Genomic DNA, 19,205 nt, shown 5'->3' on the forward strand with positions numbered 1-19,205 from the left:
GAACTCCAGCATGTTTCTAGGGAAAATCTGGACCAGGAAGATCATTCCCAGTGTCAAATACTCCCCTGCCATTTTCCAGGGTCCAATATTTACATTCAAAACCAGAGAAATCAGCGTGGAAACATGAATTGTGGTACACTTTTTCCATGAAAAATTTAATCTGCAATATTCACCAAAGTCTAAAGACATTATATCGTGTTTACAATGTATGGTCAACTGTTACTAATGCTTTTAATGTTTATGAATTTATGCTTTTGGACTAATATTATTCCTTTTTTACTGATGTCATGATGGAATACATATATATTTGTCTCTGCCCCTGGTTTTGGTACAAAGCTCCTAACGTGTAAATTCTTTTTTTTTTTTTTTTTTAAGATTTTATTTATTTATTCATGAGAGAGAGAGAGAGAGAGGCAGAGGGAGAAGCAGGCTCCCAAGGAGCAGGAAGCCCGATGCGGGACTCGATCCCAGGACCCTGAGATCATGACCTGAGCCGAAGGCAGACGCTCAACCATCTGAGCCACCCAGGCGCCCCCTAACGTGTAAATTCTTAAGTGATCACAGTAGTAGGAGTATCTCTTATTCTAGGGAAGTGGCTTTCAATGGGCTCCTGGATGGGAGCTGGCCACTAGAAAGACCAGACCATAACCAGAAGGTTGGAACATTCCGCTTCATCTCCCCACCCCCCTTACTCCAGAGAAGGGAGAATGGCTGCAAATGGAGTTATGACTGGTGATGCCTACATGAAGAAGGCTCCATGAAATCCCAATAATATGGAGTTTAGGGAGCTTCCAATCTGATGAACACATCCACACAGGGGATGACATACCCTAACTTCACAGCGACAAAAGCTCCTGAGCTCTGGACCCTCCCAGACCTCACTATGTACCTCTTCATCTGGCTACTTATCTGTATCCTTTATCCATATCCTTTCATAAGCTGGAAATAATAAGTGTTTCCCTGAGTTTTGTGAGGCACAGTACCAAATTAATTGAACCCAACAAGGACTGTTGGAACCTCTAATCTATACCCAGTCATTCACAAATACGGGTAATAACCTGAGCTTGTGAATAATGTCTGAAAGTATGTGTGTAGGTACATTTGTAGGGTTTCTCTCCAGTATGAATTCTGTGATGTTGTCAGTTAAAGGCCTTCCCACATTCTTTATATTTGTAAGGTTTCTCTTCAGTATGGACTGTCTTACTTATGTATAGTCTTGATGACTGACTAAACATGGTCCCAGGTTCATTGCATCTGAATGAGTGTTTCCCCTCAAGAATTCTCTGATGATCACCAACATTGGAGGACTGCTTGAGTGCACCCCCATATTGATTATACTCATAAGGATTCTTTCCCAGGGGCGCCTGGGTGGCTCAGTCGTTAAGCGTCTGCCTTCGGCTCAGGTCATGATCCAAGGGTCCTGGGATCGAGCCCCACATCAGGCTCCCTGCTCGGCGGAAGGCCTACTTCTCCCTCTTCTACCCCCTCTGCTTGTGTTCCCTCTCTCACTGTCTCTCACTCTCTCTGTCAAATAAATAAATAAATAAATCTTAAAAAAAAAAAAAAAAAAAGATTCTCTCCCAAATGGACATTCTCATGTATAATAAGGTTAGAGCTTTCATAAAACACATCCCCACCTTTACTAGATTCATAATGGTTCTCTGGAAACTGAATCCTCACACATCTATAAACATGGGGGCCCTGGTTAAATGTCTTCTCTGATTCACTGCATTTAGCAATTCTGTCTCCATTGAAAATGCTCTGGTAATTTTGTAGGGTTGAGTCCTCTGTGAAGGACTTCCCAAATGGATTCCACTTAGCATTTGGGTCTTCATTTTTAAATCTCTGATTATCAGAAATATTTGACTGAAAGGTCAATCCAATCCTATTTTGAAAATGGTCCAAATCATTCTTTTTAGCAAGGACTAGGTAACTACCCAGATTTTTCAAACTGTCTTTCCACAAAGAGGTATGTTTGAATACTTGGAGGTTTTGCTTACTGAAACATGCTTTGTAAGATGCAGCTGACTAAAATAGGGTGGTTTTCCAAAATGTTGTATATCCTTCACTTCTGGCAGTGAGATTCTTATTAAAGGCAGTTGTCTCAGTTTGGATATGTCTTTCATGATGCCTTTGATGCCCTTCACTCTTCCCATCATTGTCCCATTCTGTCAGTAAGTGTAACTTCTCAACAGCACTATTTTTTATCTACCCATTGATTCTTTTTGGAAAGAATCTTCTATACTTGGATTTGGCAGGAAGCTCTGGGTGTCATGTGAAGATATAGCTGAAAGATATCAAAAAGGAGAAAAGCGAACTCATTCCACTTACACTTTCAGATGATATGATGACTTCTAATGTACAAGCTTCAAATCAATCAGAGAAAGTCAGAAAGATGGCTGAGAAGGAATCATCAGGACTTCATTCCTCCATGGATATGTACCTTTGCACACAATGTACTGACCATGTATCCTAATAGATAATTCTGTGGTATTGTCATGTTGTAGAACAAATCACTTTCCTATACCTCAAATAATCAGGACAAGTACCGCATGAGCACAAAATATTTAGAAAGAAGGAATTTTGTGTTTTTAAAGACTTTATTCCTTTATTTGAGAGAGAGAGAGAGTGATAGAGAGCAGGGGGGCAGGAGGGGTAGAGGGAGAAGCAGACTCCCCACTGAGTGGGGAGCCAGACATGGGGCTAGATCCTGGGACTCCAGGATCATGAGCTGAGCCAAAGACAGATGCTTAACCAACTGAGCAAGCCAGGTGTCCCAGAAAGAAGGAATTTGAAATGTAAAACTGGAATGTACACAACAGGATCTTCTGGAAATAGGAACATATCAACAATACGAAGAGATGGCTATCAGAAAAGATCAACAAAATTGACAGCCCTTTAATTAAATCAAGTAAGAATGAAAAAGACCAACTAAAATGAGAAATGAAGAAGTGAAAGAAGACACAGTAGAACTGATACCATAGAAATAAAAGTAACTATAAGAGAAAACAATGGATAATTATATGCCCAGAAATTGATACCAAAAGACAACAATAAATTTCAGAAAAGGTATAACTTATTTGGACTCCACCATGAAGAAATATAAAAAAATCACACCTGATCTACAACTGCCAAGTAGATTGAAAGAGTAATGAAGAAACTCCCAACAAGGAAATGTCTTGTGCCAGATGAATTCACTGGATAATTCCAAATGACACTTAGGAGGAAGGACCTCAAATCTCCTCAAACATTTCCAAGGAGGGAAGATAAGAGAAATTATCAAAATACTCTCTCTGTGGTACCAGCATTAATATGTTATCAAAGCCAGGGGAAGACAGTACAAGTAAAGAAGGTGACAAACGACTACCAGTTAGGAATATTCATGCAAAGTCCACAACAGAATACAGTGGAAGGAAATAGCAAAGAAAAATCTGAAATAAATAAAATAGAGACCAGAATAAATAATACCGAAAGTAACGCCCAGTTTAACCAAAATAATAAACAAAACTGGCAATGCTTTAACTGCATAAACAATTATATACTAACATATCAGATAACTAAGATAAAAACCCCACAAATAATTCCTAAAGATGTACAAGTTATTAAGACTGAATTATAAACCTTGAACCAAAGAAATGGGAAATCTTCTTAGACCAACAACAAGAATGAAAGTTGAGTCTGGAATCAAAACTCTCCAAGCACAGAAAAGCCCAAGACCTAGAACGTTACTACATTTAATGGACTCACTGAGTTCCCTAAATCAAATCCTGTGCTGCATGATTCTTCTCTCTCTCTTTTGTTCAGATTAAGTATTGTCCTTTATTTGGTCTTCAAGGTCACAAGTCGGTCCTCTGTTTCTTCCAGCCTGCTGTTCATTGCAAGCCTCTTTCCAATCCCCTATATTGCATTGTTAATCTGTTTGATTCATTTTTTTTAACTACTTTCTCTCTGTGGTAAGGTTCTCACTATCCTTTTCTCAACCCTGAGAGTATCCTTATGATTGTTGCCTTAAATTCTCCATCAGGCATGTTACTAATAACTATTTCCCTTAGATCTCTGGCCATGGCTATATCTCGTTGTTTCATCTGGGATGAATTCTTCTGTCTTGGCATTTGGTCTAAGTCTGCCTTCCTCTGTATGTTAGAAATGTCCGTGAGGTGTCCTGCTTTATCCTTCATACCAGTGGTTTGCAGAGGCTCTCCTTTCCTACTCTGGGCAATGTTTGCTCCCTGGACTGACTACGGGGAGTTTTAACTAGGTGTGCTCTGGTCTGCTTGTGAAATGAAACCTGACATCAATCCCACCACAAATGAGGCCCTGCAGAAGTCTCTGCTCAGGAGATGTGATGTGGGCAGGGCCCACCTTGCTGGGCCTGAGTCCTACCAGAGCACAGCGGGGTCGGGCTTGGTGCAAGCAAGGCAGATAGCCAGTGTCCTCCTGAGTGGGGCTCTGTGTTTATGCTACAGGGCAGGAGAGGGAAATGGTGCCATCCAACTCCCGTGTTCTTGGAGACACATCTCACTGAATGTTTTCTCTCAGGGAAACACTCCTAGACTACTGAATAATCTCCCCAGGGTGTGCCCCTGGAATTCTTCAGATAACTGTTTCTAGGTTGTCTGTCCTGAGGCTGTTGACCGACCTTTAGTCCAGAAGCAGCACATGGCCCTCTTCGCTCTAACCCAGCCAAGCAGGCTGACCATTAAAACTCCAGGCTTGGGTGCCTGGGTGGCTCAGTCGTTGGGCGTCTGCCTTCGGCTCAGGTCATGATCTCAGGGTCCTGGGATCGAGTCCCGCATCGGGCTCCCTGCTCCTCCCTCTCCCACTCCTCCTGCTTGTGTTCCCTCTCTCGCCGTGTCTTTCTCTCTGTCAAATAAATAAATAGATGAATAATCTTAAAAAAATAAATAAAATTAAATTAAATTAATTAAAAATAAATAAATAAAACTCCAGGCTTTAAGACATACTAGCTCCAAGAACTCATGAAATTCAACCCCCTCTTGTTGTCCAAGCCAATGGCTTTGGGGGAACCTTCTCCTTATGTGTTCCCCTGAGTGCTCCTTTGTCATGCCACTTTCCCTACAGCCACAGTTCCCTGTCTTCCATAGCACTCTCACTCTTCTCTCTTTAAACCATGTCTCCAATCTTTCTGCCATCCTTGCTCTGGCCTCTTCTCTCCTTTTACTTGGGAAGTATGTTCTGTCAGTCTTCAAGTCCATTTCTGGGGTATTGAGGATGATTTCGTAGTTATCTAGTTGTGTTCCTGACATTTTCCTAAATTTCAAATTTTGAAAATAATGATGTGTTTAGAGAAACACATGATGAGTCTCAGGTCCTCCTACTCCACGGCCATTTTCCTCTCACGGGAATCCTTGTTGTTATAAAGCTGTGAAAACTCATAAAAATTTTACAATGTTGGAGAATACAAACCCAACACATAAAAATTTGTTGTTTCGGGGCGCCTGGGTGGCTCAGTTGGTTAAGCGACTGCCTTCGGCTCAGGTCATGATCCTGGAGTCCCTGGATCGAGTCCCGCATCAGGCTCCCTGCTCGGCAGGGAGTCTGCTTCTCCCTCTGACCCTCCCCCCTCTCATGTGCTCTCTCTCGTTCTCTCTCTCTCAAATAAATAAATTTTAAAAATCTTAAAAAAAAAAAATTTGTTGTTTCTACATGAAAAAGAACAATTCCAAAAATAGAGATATAATACATTTACAGTAACATCCCCCCAAATAAAATGCTTACAATTTAACATAATGTTAGAGATAAAATCTGGAATGATGAAAACTATAAAATATTGTTCAGGATTTGAAAGAAGAAATAAGTGGAAAAACATCCATGTTCTTGCACTGGAATACTTACAACTACTGATGTGTCAATAAAACTTACAGTGGTCTACAGATTTAATGCAGTCTCTATCAAATTCCCAATGCCATTTTTGCAGAAAGATCAAAATCCACCCTAACTTTACATGGGTGTCACAGGATAACACATACCCAGAAGAATCTGGAAAATGAACAGCACACTTCCTGATTTAAGGCACACTACAAATCCACAGTTATCAAAATAATGTACTATAGACATAAAAACAGGCATAGAATAATGGAAGAGTGTAGGTGAGCTAGACATGTACTTCTCCAATATTAATGTGTACAATGAGCTGAGAAATTGTTAAAATTCATATTCTGAATTGGATTTCTGGGTGGGGTCTGAGTTTCTCACAAGTGTGCAACTGATGTCAACATCTTTGATTTCAGAGCCACACTTACAAATTCCAAAAATAAAAAATAAATAAAATAAATCATGGATGGGAGTGCCTAGGTAGCTCAGTTGGTTAAGCATCTGAATTCAGCTCAGGTCATGATCTCAGGGTCCTGGGACTGAGCTCCATGATGGACTCTGTGCATCACTACAGACAGGACAAGATGGAGACAAATCACAGAAGAAGTCTACTCCAAGATTGTGGTGATGTGAATCTATATCAAGAAATGACTTGTGCAAGCAAATGAAAAGAAAACACAATACAATAGTTTCGTAATACATTTGTTAGCCATGTTGGGGGGAAAAAAGAATATATAACACTAGTCACTACAGAAATCACACAATAGGGGCACCTGGGTGGCACAGTCACTTAAGCATCCAACTCTTGGTTTTCACCTGGGTCTGATCTTGGGTTCGTGGGATGGAGCCCTGCGTCAGGCTACCCACTCAGCATAGAGTCTGCAAGAATTTTTCTCTCCCTCTTCCTCTGCCTCTACCCCTCCACTCTTTCTGTCTCTCTAAAGTGAATGGATAATATTTTTTTTAAGATTTTGTTTATTTGTCAGAAAGAGAGCTCACAGGGGGAGCAGTAGGCAGAGGGAGAGCAGGCTTCCTGCTTAGCAAGGAGCCCCATGTGGGACTCAATCCCAGGACCCTGGGATCATGACCTGAGCCGAAGGCAGACGCTTAACAGACTAAGCCACCCAGGAGTCCCTGGGCAAATCTTTTAAAAAAGGAAAAAAGAGGGACGCCTGGGTGGCTCAGTCGGTTAAGGGTCTGCCTTTGGCTCAGGTCATGATCCCAGGCTCCTGGGATCGAGTCCCGCATCGGGCTCCCTGCTCCGCGGGGAGCCTGCTTCTCCCTCTGCCTCTGTCTCTCTCTCTGTCTCTCATGAATAAATAAATAAAATCTTAAAAAAAAAAAAAAAAAAACCCAGGTGGCTCATCACTACCATATTAAAAAAAAAAAAAAAGGAAAAAAGAAAGAACAGAAATCATACAACACATTGATTTTTTTTTTTTTAAGATTTTATTTATTTATTTGACAGAGAGAGACACAGCGAGAGAGGGAACACAAGCAGAGGGAGTGGGAGAGGGAGAAGCAAGCTTCCTTCTGAGCAGGGAGCCCGATGCGGGTCTCGATCCCAGAACCCTGGGACCATGACCTGAGCCGAACACAGGCGTTTAACGACTGAGCCACCCAGGCGCCCCACAACACATTGATTTTTAATACATTTCTGATTCAAATTTTAAAAATAATGATGTGTTTAGAGAAAGACAAAGCATTCTATCTCTGTGGTCTCGGTAGAAGAAAGTTTTCTAAAAACAATAAAAAACACTAACCATGAAGGTTGAAATGACAAAATTCATTAAAAGAAAATTAAGAACTTCTCTGTATCACAATCTCAAGAGATAGAAATAGAGGTAGAGCGAGAGAGGAGACAAAGGACCCATTCTCATAATATATACAGAAGTACAAAGACTCAAGGAAAAGATATCACAGCAGAAAAAATGGGCACAGTAACTAACTAGACAGTTTGACAAAGAGATTATCCAAATGTTAATGCCTAACTCCATAGTAACAGAGAGTAACACCACCAACAAAAAAGCCAGTAAGTCCATGACTTGGTAATGTCACATACCAACCAGGAGCCCAACATCAAAATCACATAAGCTACCAAGTTTTGGAAAGTCTGTAGATAAGCCAGAAATCCCATGCACTGCTGGTGAATGTGAACATTGGTAGAGGTGTTTGGGGAAGGGTTTGGTAGTATCTATTAAAATTGAACATATCTAGGGGCACCTGGGATCAGGTGGGAATATGATATGATATGATTGATATGATATGATATGATATGATGATATGATATGATATGATATGATATGATATAATACATTTACAGTAACATCCCCCCAAATAAAATGCTTACAATCTAACATAATGATAGAGATAAAATCTGGAATGATGAAAACTTGCCGCTCTGTGGGAAGCCTGCTTCTCCCTCTCCCACTCCCCCTGCTTGTGTTCCCTCTCTCACTGTATCTATTTCTGTCAAATGAATAAAATCTTAAAAAAAAAAAAAAAAGTTGAACATATCTAAACACATTTACCAACAATTCATTCCCACATAAATAGCCAGAGGTTATGTGTGCATGTTCCATTAAAAGACAAATTATAGATTTTACATGACAGTACTATTCATGACAGTCCTACAATGAGGACCAACCCCCTCCCATTAACAGGAGAATGATGCAATCACTTGACCTTCACACAATGAGCAAGGTAGGTAAGCACGAGTTTATGAGCACTGGAATAAGAAAAGCAGAGTAGATCCTGCACAAGTAATACCCAGGTACACAAGACATTATTTGCATGGGGAGATTCTCAAACCAAGATACATCCTCACTACTCCCCCTGCCCCCCCCCCGCGCCCCCCACCGTCACCTTTCCAGACATTCTTAAGTATAAATACTCAGGGCTACTGCTTCCACATCCTCCCATATCACTCTAAGAAATGAATCATCTTTGCCTGTCTTTGCCAACAGGCCTTGGGTGTCATGGAAAGACACAAATAACAAAAAAAATAAGTTATCACACTTACTACACTGACATGCATGTGTGTTAAAATGCTCATGTGCAAAATAAATGCCCATCATAGCTCCTCAGTGGATGTCAGCAATAGGAAGCCCCAGGACTTTCCTCTTCCATGGAGACAAAAATGGATCAGATTACTTTTTAGAGTGCTCCAGAAGCCAGTTAGGAAAACAAGCACCCCCAGGCAAGTACAAATGAAGAAGAACCATATCAGAAGAAAAGGAAAATTTGTAACACTTGCCCACAACAGCTCCTCACCCTCCCAGACACTCCATGGCAACACTGTGAGAAAACGCTTACATCTCCTCAGGAAAGTCACAAATGAGCAACCTGTACGTTCAGTGATCTGGCTTCTTGGCTGCTGCCTGAGGGACTTGTTTTGGTCATGCCTGACATGGAAGGTGGAAGGAATGAGAGCACCCTCTGGATGCATTCTAGTAGCTGCTCAGAGCATTTGTTCAACCAATGGAGAGACTACAGAGCTGAAGACAGAGAGAGGAAGGCAATGGGCTCTAAAGAAGTAACTACACTTTGAAAACTGAGAAACTACAACAACTTGGACATGACAAATGCCCAGAACATGTGTAACAGGCCCCAGAATTTGTGTTCCTCTGTACAAGCAAGTCCATAATCCTGGGCCCAGAGGATTCTTTTTTTAAATTCCCAAATGTCAACAAAAGATAATAAGGTAGACAAAGAGTCAGGAAACTGTTTCAATCAGAGGAATTAAATTAGTCTCCAAAGCTGGCCCTGAATTAATAAAGCACTACTTACTGCCTGACAAAGAATTCAAATATCAGTCATAAAGGTGCTCATGGAGGAAGAAGAAAAATAGATAGATAACCAAATGTTATCAGGAAAACGATGCATGACCAAAATGTAAACCCAAAGATACAGAAAATATGAGACAATCAACAAGAAATTGGGAGATGAAGAGTACAATTACTGAAGTTAAAAACACACCAAGAGTCACCCACAGACTTGATCAAGCGGAAGAAAGAATCAGACAACCTAATGACCCCGGTGTTAAATTATCTGCTGAGAGGACCAAAGAAAAATGTGGACAAGGACAGAGTCTAGGGATGCATGGGACGCCAACAAGTGGTCCCATATATACATTAAGGGGACCACAAAAAGGGCGCCTGGGTGGCTCAGATGGTTAAGCGTCTGCCTTCGGCTCAGGTCATGATCCCAGGGTCCTGGGATTGAGTCCCGCATCGGGCTCTCTGCTCCTTGGGAGCCTGCTTCTCCCTCTGCCTCTCTCTCTCTGTTGCTCATGAATAAATAAATAAAATCTTTAAAAAAAAAATTTTAAAAGGGGACCACAAAAGGAGAGGAGAGTGAAAGGGGCAGAGGGTTTACATGAAGATCTAAGCGCTTGTACCTTCCACTATGTGGAAAGGAGATAAAGTCAAGAAGCTCAGGAAATTCAGAGTAGGATAAAGGTCAAGACATGAACGCAGGGATTCATTATAATTAACCTATGAAAAAAAGTCACAGGTGAAAGAGAATTTTGGAACAGTGTGACAGAAGCAACTCATCTTGTACAAGAGAGCTCCTACAAGATTAGGATTGGGATTCTCAGCAGACCTGATTCGAAGAATTGCATGGGACAGTGTATTCAAGTACTGAAAGATCAAAATATCCACCAGGAGTACTCTATCTGGGAAAACTGTTTTCCATGAAGGTAGAAATGAAGACTTTCCCACATAGAAACCGCTGTTAAGTTTACCAGTAGACTTGTCCTACAAGAAATGTTAAAGGAAGTGCTTCTAGTCCTTCTAGTATAAATTAAAAGACAGTAACTTTATGACAACATAAAGCTCGCTAATTATAAATATTTTCAAAATTATAGAAACCAGTAGTGTTGTAATGAGGTAGCATAAACTATTTTTATTTCTGTTACAAAATGTTTTTAAATCAAAGCATAAAAATCATAAATGTAGGTAATAAAGTAAACAACATAAAAGAATTTGTGATATCAGAAACAAGGTATGTGCAGGAATGGAGATAAGTAGAATAATTTTGTATACAATTGAGAATCTCAGTTTAAAACGGTTTTTGGGGGTGCCTGGGTGGCTCAGATGGTTGGGCGTCTGCCTTCGGCTCAGGTCATGATCCCAGGGTCCTGGGATCGAGTCCCACATCGGGTTCCCTGCTGGGCGGGGAGCCTGCTTCTCTCCCTCTGCCTCTGCCTCTCTCTCTCTCTCTGACTTTCATGAATAAAAAAAAAAAAAAAAAGAAAAAAAATTAAAACGGTTTTTGAAACTTTTAGTTGTTTTAAGTAATCTGTGTGAAAGCACAACGAAAATACATACAGAAGACACAAAACTTAATATAACAGCACAATTAAGGATAAAATATAGTACCTAAACTTGATACAGAGGTAGGAAATGCTTCCAAATTACTTTTTTTTTTTTTTTAAAGATTTTATTTATTTATTTATTTGACAGAGAGAGACACAGCGAGAGAGGGAACACAAGCGGGGGGAGAGGGAGAGGGAGAAGCAGGCCTCCCGCCGAGCAGGGAGCCCGATGCGGGGCTCGATCCCAGGACCATGGGATCATCACCTGAGCTGAAGGCAGACGCTTAACGATTCAGCCACCCAGGAGCCCCTCCAAATTACTTTCAATTCAAAAAGTGTTTCTCTCATGCAAGGAGTATATATATTCACTAATAGATAGATGATGAAATTGATTCTATTACTATGACAACTCACGTAGACATGATACAACATATACTGACCACTAACCAAAGAAAGAAATACACAAGATGAGTCACAAAGTATGTATGGGTAATATTGATACAAACAAATACATACATAATTTTACTGGCAAAGGGCATCAAGCTGATACATATTTCAGGTAAACTCACATTGTCTTAAAATCTAGTGAGGTAAAAATTGTCATCCTATAATAAAATACACAGGTAACTAAATAATGTTGTGAAAGGTCCCATACAAAAGGAAGCACATTATTATGGAATTATAAAACCAGAATAAGACAAAATTTAATCCGAAAAAGTCTACATTGGGGTGCCTGGGTGGCTCAGTCATTAAGCATCTGCCTCTCGCTCAGGTCATGATCCCAGGGTCCTGGGATCGAGCTCCACATCGGGCTCCCTGCTCGGCGGGAAGCCTGCTTCTCCCTCTCCCACTCCCACTGCTTGTGTTCCCTCTCTCACTGTCTCTCTCTCTGTGAAATAAATAAATAAAATCTTAAAAAAAAAAGTCTACATAAAAAATAGATAAATTAGGGCGCCTGGGTGGCTCAGTTGGTTAAGCGACTGCTTTCGGCTCAGGTCATGATCCTGGAGTCCCTGGATCAAGTCCAGCATCGGGTTCCCTGCTCGGCAGGGAGCCTGCTTCTCCCTCTGACCCTCACCCCTCTCATGTGCTCTCTCTCATTCTCTGTCTCTCAAATAAATAAATAAAATCTTTAAAAAAAAAAATAGACAAATTATTTAACAGGAAAACCACTATGTAACTGCATTTTTAAGCTGTGATTGTGACCCCATGAAAAACAAGCATTGGAATTGTTGGCATGACTTCACTGACAGTCAAATTATAAAAAGTACTCATTAAAATCAATAAAAAAGGCTAAAGAAAAATTTTATGAATAAGTACTTAAAAGACATAAAAATGTATCATGTTATATAGTCCTCTTTTATAAAGAATGTAAGGCCACAATTCATTCTGTCGAACCAAGAAAACAAAATGGTTTCATTTCTATATAAACCAATACCACCAACATGTAAAATATATTGACAATACTATTATAAAAAAAAGTATTTGGATGAATTCAGGTACATTCTAAGGAAAGTAGAAGAAAAATCTAATGACTAATTTTCCCTGAAGTAAAATTACATTTATAAACAAAAGTTTTTCTTAAATATGTGGATTGTATTAATTATCAACTTCACTTTTATTTTTTTTTATTAAGGAATTCTTTTTTTTTTTTTTAAAGATTTTATTTATTTGACAGACAGAGAGAGAGAGCGTGAGCACAAGCAGGGGAGTGGCAGTCAGAGGCAGAGGGAGAAGCAGGCTCCCCGTAGAGCAGGGGGAGCCTGATGTGGGACTCGATCCCAGGACCCCGGGATCATGACCTGAGCTGAAGGCAGTCGCTTAACCAACTGAGCCACCCAGGCGCCCTCAACTTCACTTCTTTTAAAGCACATGCTCATGTCCTATCAGAACTCTGGATCTAAAAAATCAGAAATGAATCTCATCTACAACTAATTAGAAAGTGAAAACACACACGACAAAGTCACAAGAACTTCATATAAGATGAAACTATAAAATGATGCAATTATTAATAAATAAGGTAACAACTGAGACTATATTAAAGGCTACAGATTGTGAATTCTAAATGTTCTAGCTCCACTATGGCATTATTTAGGTAGGAATTCTAGGAAGCAAATAGGTACATTACATTATTTCACCACTGAGGAATGGAACACATAGAGTGAAAACTTCTGATATTAGTTCATATGAAGTAAATTGAACTTTTGAAGAGAAATATAGGATTAGATTTTCTCATTTTAGGGAGCTACCTTGTGATCTGATGAAGTTACTGAATTACAATTTTGTACAGTTAAGATTAAAGCCTCCATGACATTGGAAAGCATTAAGCAGAAAACATGGAATGTCTGTCTCTAGCGTTCCCAGAATTTCTGCACCAAACCCCATATGCCCACCACTACCCTGACACACATCTCACACAAGGCAAAAGAGAGCTTACACAGGGCTTAACATGAAGATCCTCAAAATAAGGAGATTCCCCCTGGGCCCCCAAAGCAATGGAGAAGCTTTCAGATTATGGAAGCCCTCCCACTCCAAGGAGAGTCCCCTGGCCCTCCCTGTGGATGTGATGGACCACCACTGAAGCTGAAGGAGAATCCTTAGAGAATGTAAGAGCTTGATAATGTTGGATAGCAGGTGTCCCTCTGTAAGAGGGAGGACCAACAAACTAGACTTTCCTTCCTTTCTTCTTTTTTTAAGATTTTTTTTATTTTGTTTATTTGACAGAGAGAGTGAACATAAGCAGGCGGAGTGGGAGAGGGAGAAGCAGGCTCCCCACTGAGCAGAGAGCCCGATGCAGGGCTTGATCCCAGGACTGTGGGATCATGACCTGAGCAGAAGGCAGACGCTTAACGACTGAGCCACCCAGGTGCTCCAACACTAGGCTTTTCACACTAATTTCCATTCAAGGAGAGCTACTTGAACCAAAGTTTAAGGTCTATATTCCTCCTTCACATTTGGTCCTCCCATCTGTCGTCTCCTTCAGTCATTCCCACTGACCTGGATGAAAGGCTACTGTCTCCTTTCTCATCATATCCCAGAGCTCCTTCTTTTGTTCCAAAAAGGAGACCAAGTCTGGCTTTGATACAATGAGACCTATTAATTAGAAAAAAGGAAAATGAGTATTGCTGGAGATTCTTTCAATCATTATTGTGCTTGGTAGAGGACAGGTCATTATAGAATTCTAGGAGTCTTAGCCACCAGGTGCCCCTTTCGCCATGTTTTATGGTGCAACTTGGTAAATTTATGTTTATTTTTATTTTCATTTTTTTTTTAAGAGTTTTATTTATTTATTCATGAGAGACAGAGGGAGAAGCAGGCTCCCAAGGAGCAGGGAGCCCGATGCAGGACTCAATCCCAGGACCCTGGGATCATGACCTGAGCCAAAGGCAGACGCTTAACCAACTGAGCCACCCAGGCACCCAGCAACTTGGTAAGTTTATTGAAGTAGCACGGGGACATGACTTGTGCTGAGAAAGAGCTATACACTTTTGTTTTTTAAAGATTTTATTTATGTGAGAGACAGAGAGAGGGCGCGTGCACAGCCATGAGTTGGGAATGATGAGGGAGCAGAAGGCTAGCTGAGGACAAAGCAGAAGTTGACACCCTACACTGCTCCTCCCCCCGCCCCCCCATATATGTGACATTCCTCAGGCACTGCTGGCTGCCCTAAAGGAAAAAGAAATGGTTAACTGGAGATCACAGTCCTGCAGGACAGGAGTCTCCTTCAGTTTACAAACATCCTAGTGATTTACAAGGAAGAAGCTTTCTCATCAATAGCCTAACTTCCAGAGACCCATAACTCAGTTTCCTGAAGCCCTAACATCATCCTCCCCTCCATAAAATTGAGGGAGGCTGAGGCAGAAGGAAATGTACATAAAATTGAATTTCTTCTAAACCTGAAGCTCACTGACAAGGATGTGTTATAGGAGGAATATAACATCCCTCCAGGAAACTTCCAGCTGTCTTCATGTTAGTGCCTCATTAGAAGGAAAAACAGCCTTGGCTCAACAATAACCAGGTCTCCATTATCCTGAGAGTCTCCTTTAGCATATGACAGTCCTTCTGGACACCCCCTTCGACCTCGCCTCCCCAGCTCCCAAGTATATAATCAGCCACACCTCACAAACCCAGAGCAGCTCTTTCTGCCCACAGGTCCTGTCCCGTTCTTTAATAAAATCATTTTTTTGCACCAGAGATGTCTTAAGAATTCTTTTTGGATCGTCGGCTCCGGACCTCACACCACAGAACCTCATCCATATTCCAAAACTCCATCAGGAGGAGGGGCAGAGGGAGAGGAAGAAGCAGACTCCCTGCAGAGCAAGGTGCCCACCCCAGGGCTCTATCCCAGGAACGTGAGATCCTGACCCACCAAAGTCACACTGAGCCACCCAGGGACGAAAAGAGCTACGCTTGTAATGTTTGAAGCTGGTGGTTATATGCTTAATGCTCAACGGGGTGGGCTCCTATAGGGAGCATTAGATCATAAATGTTTCCACAAATTTTTTTTTTTAAGATTTTATTTATTTGACAAAGAGAGACAAAGCGAGAGAGGGAACAGAAGCAGGGGGAGTGGGAGAGAGAGAAGCAGGCTTCCCGCGGAGCAGGGAGCCCGATGCAGGGCTCAGTCCCAGGACCCTGGGATCATGACCTGAGCCGAAGGCAGACACTTAACGACTGAACCACCCAGGCGCCCCCCCCCTTTTTTTTAAGATTTTATTTATTTATTTGACAGATAGAGACAGTGAGAGAGGGAACACAAGCAGGGGGAGTGGAAGAGGGAGAAGCAGGCTCCCCGCGGAGCAGGGAGCCCGATGCGGGGCTCGATCCCAGGACCCTGAGATCATGACCTGAGCCGAAGGCAGATGCTTAACAACTGAGCCAGCCAGGCGCCCCTCCTCAAATTTCTACTCCTAAAACTACTTTTGAAAATTTTCTACGGTGCTTTTCATTCAGTTCTGGTGGGGGAAGAGAAGGCAAGCTGAGGACAAAGCAGAAGCTGACGCCGCACAACCCATCCCCCCATAGGGAGCCAGCACTCTTGGCTGCCCTAAAGCTACGGAAAGGAAAAACAAAGTTAATTTGTAGAGATCACATTCCTGCAAGACCTGAGTCTCCCTCAGTTCACAAATGTCTTAGCAATTTACAAGAACAAAGCATTTCTACCAATGGCCTCGCTTCCAGAAGGAAATGCAGATACAATTAAATGTCCTTATAACCTGCAGCCCATTGACAGATACCTGAGGCAGCCTGAATGTAATGCTCCTCCAGGAAGTTCCCAACTATCTTCATGTTAATACCTTGCTAGAGGGAAAATAACCTTCACTTGACAATAGGAAGGCCTCCAGCATCCTGTGAATCTTAACATATGAAAGAGCTTTCTAGAAACCTCCCTTATTCCTTACCTCCCCCAACCCCATAGTATATAATCAGCCACCCCTCACAACCCCAGGCAGCAGCTCTCTCTGCCCACGGGTCCTCTCCCCGTGCTTTAATAAACCAACATTTTACGCCCAAGACGCCTCAAGAATTCTTTCTTGGTCGTCGGCTCCGGACTCCACCCCACTGAACCTTACCCATATTCCAAAACCCCATCAGGTTTGATATTGATTATTGGTGGATGTAGAGGAAGTCATGAGACCCTTTAATAATGACGCAACCAGGGCACTTGGGTGGCTCAGCTGGTTGAGTGACTGCCTTCTGCTCAGGTCATGATCCTGGGGTCCTGGGAACCAGTCCCACATCGGGTCCCCCCTGCTCTGCAGGCAGCCTGCTTCTCCCTCTCCCTGTGCCTGTCACTCCCTCTGCTTGTGCTCTGTCAAATAAATAAATTAAATCCAAAAAAAAAAAGAATGTAGCAACCAGCACTTATTAGATCATTATCATAACTATGCACGCTGTAAGTCAGCCTTCTGGGCTAAAAGTGAACATTTTTCTGTTTTCTATGTCTCATCTTTTCACCAAGGAACAATTTTCTGTCCTTAAATTTTGTAGTTTTACTAAATTCCAGTTTTACTTAAATTCCAATTTGTTAACACATAGTGTACTAGTAGTTTCTGCAGAATTTACTTTTCTTCACTTAAGTACAACACCCAGTGCTCATCACAAGTGTCCTACTTAACTTATCACCCATTTTTTTTTTTTAAGACTTATTTGACAGAGAGAGACACAGCGAGAGAGGGAACACAAGCAGGGGGAGTGGGAGAGGGAGAAGCAGGCTTCCCGCTGAGCAAGGAGTCCGATGTGGGGCTCGATCCCAGGACCCTGGGATCATGACCTGAGCCGAAGGCAGACTATTAACAACTGAGCCACCGAGGCGCCCCATCTTTCTTTTTTCTTTTTAATAAAGATTTTATTTATTTGAGAGAGAAGGAGATAGAGAGCATGAGAAGGGGGAGGGTCAGAGGGAGAAGAGACTCCCCGCAGAGCAGGGAGCCCAATTCGGGCCTTGACCCCAGGACCCCGGGGATCATAACCTGAGCCAAAGGCAGACTCCTAACGACTGAGCCACCCAGGCGCCCCCCCTTTTTTAAAAGATTTTATTTATTTATTTGACAGAGATACAGCGAGAGAGGGAACACAAGCAGGGGGAGTGGGAGAGGGGGAAGCAGGCTTCCCGCAGAGCAGGGAGCCCGACGCGGGGCTCGATCCCAGGACCCTGGGATCATGACCTGAGCCGAAGGCAGACACTTAACCAACTGATCCACCCAGGTGCCCCATCTTACTTTTTTTTAAATAAAGATTTTATTTATTTGAGAGAGAGAATGAGATAGAGAGCATGAGAGGGGGGAGGGTCAGAGTGAGCAGACTCCCCGCTGAGCAGGGAGCCCGCTGCGGGGCTCGAACCCAGGACCCCGGGATCATGACCTAAGTCGAAGGCAGATGCCCAATGACTGAGCCACCCAGGCGCCCCCCCCCCCCCTTTTTTAAAGATTTTATTTATTTGACAGAGATACAGCGAGAGAGGGAACACAAGCAGGGGGAGTGGGAGAGGGGGAAGCAGGCTTCCCGCAGAGCAGGGAGCCCGATGCGGAGCTCGATCCCAGGACCCTGGGATCATGACCTGAGCTGAAAGCAGACGCTTAACGACTGAGCCACCCAGCCCATCAATCACCCATTTCATCCACCCCTCCAACCCACTCACTATCCAACCCTTAGTTTGTTCTCTACAGTTGAGTCTGTTTTGTGGTTTTCCTTGCTCTTCTTTCCCCTATGTCTATCTGTTTCATTTCTTAAAATCCACATGAGCGAACTCATCAGGTATTTGTCTTTCTCTGACTTATGTCATTAGGAGAATACACTAGTTCCATTCATTATTTTTTATAGCTGCTTAATATATCATTGTATATATTTGTCCTTCAGTCCTTAAGGCTGTTGAAGGATGAAGGGGTCATCTTGTGTAACTTCTTTATGGTGACAGGAGTCGTAGACATTTCCTTACCTAAGGACTGAAATTGGTCACTATCTGTCCCTACATGTAACTTTCATAGAAGGCCATTGTCATAGAGTCCAGAGGGGATATTGGGATGAATTTCTTTTGAGTAGTAAGCATGATCTATTGGCTGGGTGAAGGAACAGGATCTGCTTGCATATATCTCAACAATAGGAGGGAACAGAGCACAAGAGAGAACATGTTAGAATTATTAATATAATGAAAAATCAGAAAAGGCATGAAAAGCCCCATTGGGATGACCATAGATAGTCCACCTCCCCAACAGGAATTTAAACAATCAGTAACTGACAAAGTACAGAGAGCGAGAGAGAGAAATCAAGAAACAGATGCTTAATGGCACAGAACTCATGGTTACCGGTGGAAAGTGGGTGAGGGGAAGGGTTAAAGAGGGGTTGGGGATTAAGGAGCGCATCTGTCCTGATGAGCAAGGGGTGAGGTATAGAACTGTGAAATCACTCTATTGTACACCTGAAACTAAGAAAACTTTATGTTAACTAAATAGAATTAAAATAAAGTATTATAAAGTCAGAGACCCTGGGTGGCTCAGTTGGTTACTTGGCTGACTCTTGTGGACTGAGGTCAAGATCACAGGATCGAGAG

At 42.2% G+C, this 19,205-nt stretch overlaps 1 protein-coding gene across 8 annotated transcripts in view; it reads right to left on the minus strand.

The window, feature by feature from the left end:
- Nucleotides 1-19,205, minus strand: part of LOC123856081 (zinc finger protein 420-like) — a 111,394-nt gene that overhangs the window by 61,515 nt on the left and 30,674 nt on the right. For 4 of the 8 annotated variants that reach the window (XM_054511599.2, XM_054511604.2, XM_054511603.2 and 1 more), the window contains exon 5: nt 14,153-14,248. The exons of 2 other annotated variants lie outside the window; for them this stretch is intronic. In XM_054511599.2, the coding sequence (XP_054367574.1) occupies nt 14,153-14,248 (96 nt within the window). Of the gene's footprint in view, nt 1-2,029; nt 4,864-10,105; nt 11,064-14,152; nt 14,249-19,205 lie in introns of those variants that run through there. 2 more of the 8 variants (XM_054511601.2, XM_054511602.2) reach the window with 2 other exon arrangements.

Source organism: Mirounga angustirostris, unplaced genomic scaffold, assembly GCF_029215605.1.
Source record: "Mirounga angustirostris isolate CCGP_5_RB_7025 unplaced genomic scaffold, mMirAng1.0.hap1 SCAF_16, whole genome shotgun sequence".
Classification (NCBI taxonomy): Eukaryota; Metazoa; Chordata; class Mammalia; order Carnivora; family Phocidae; genus Mirounga; species Mirounga angustirostris.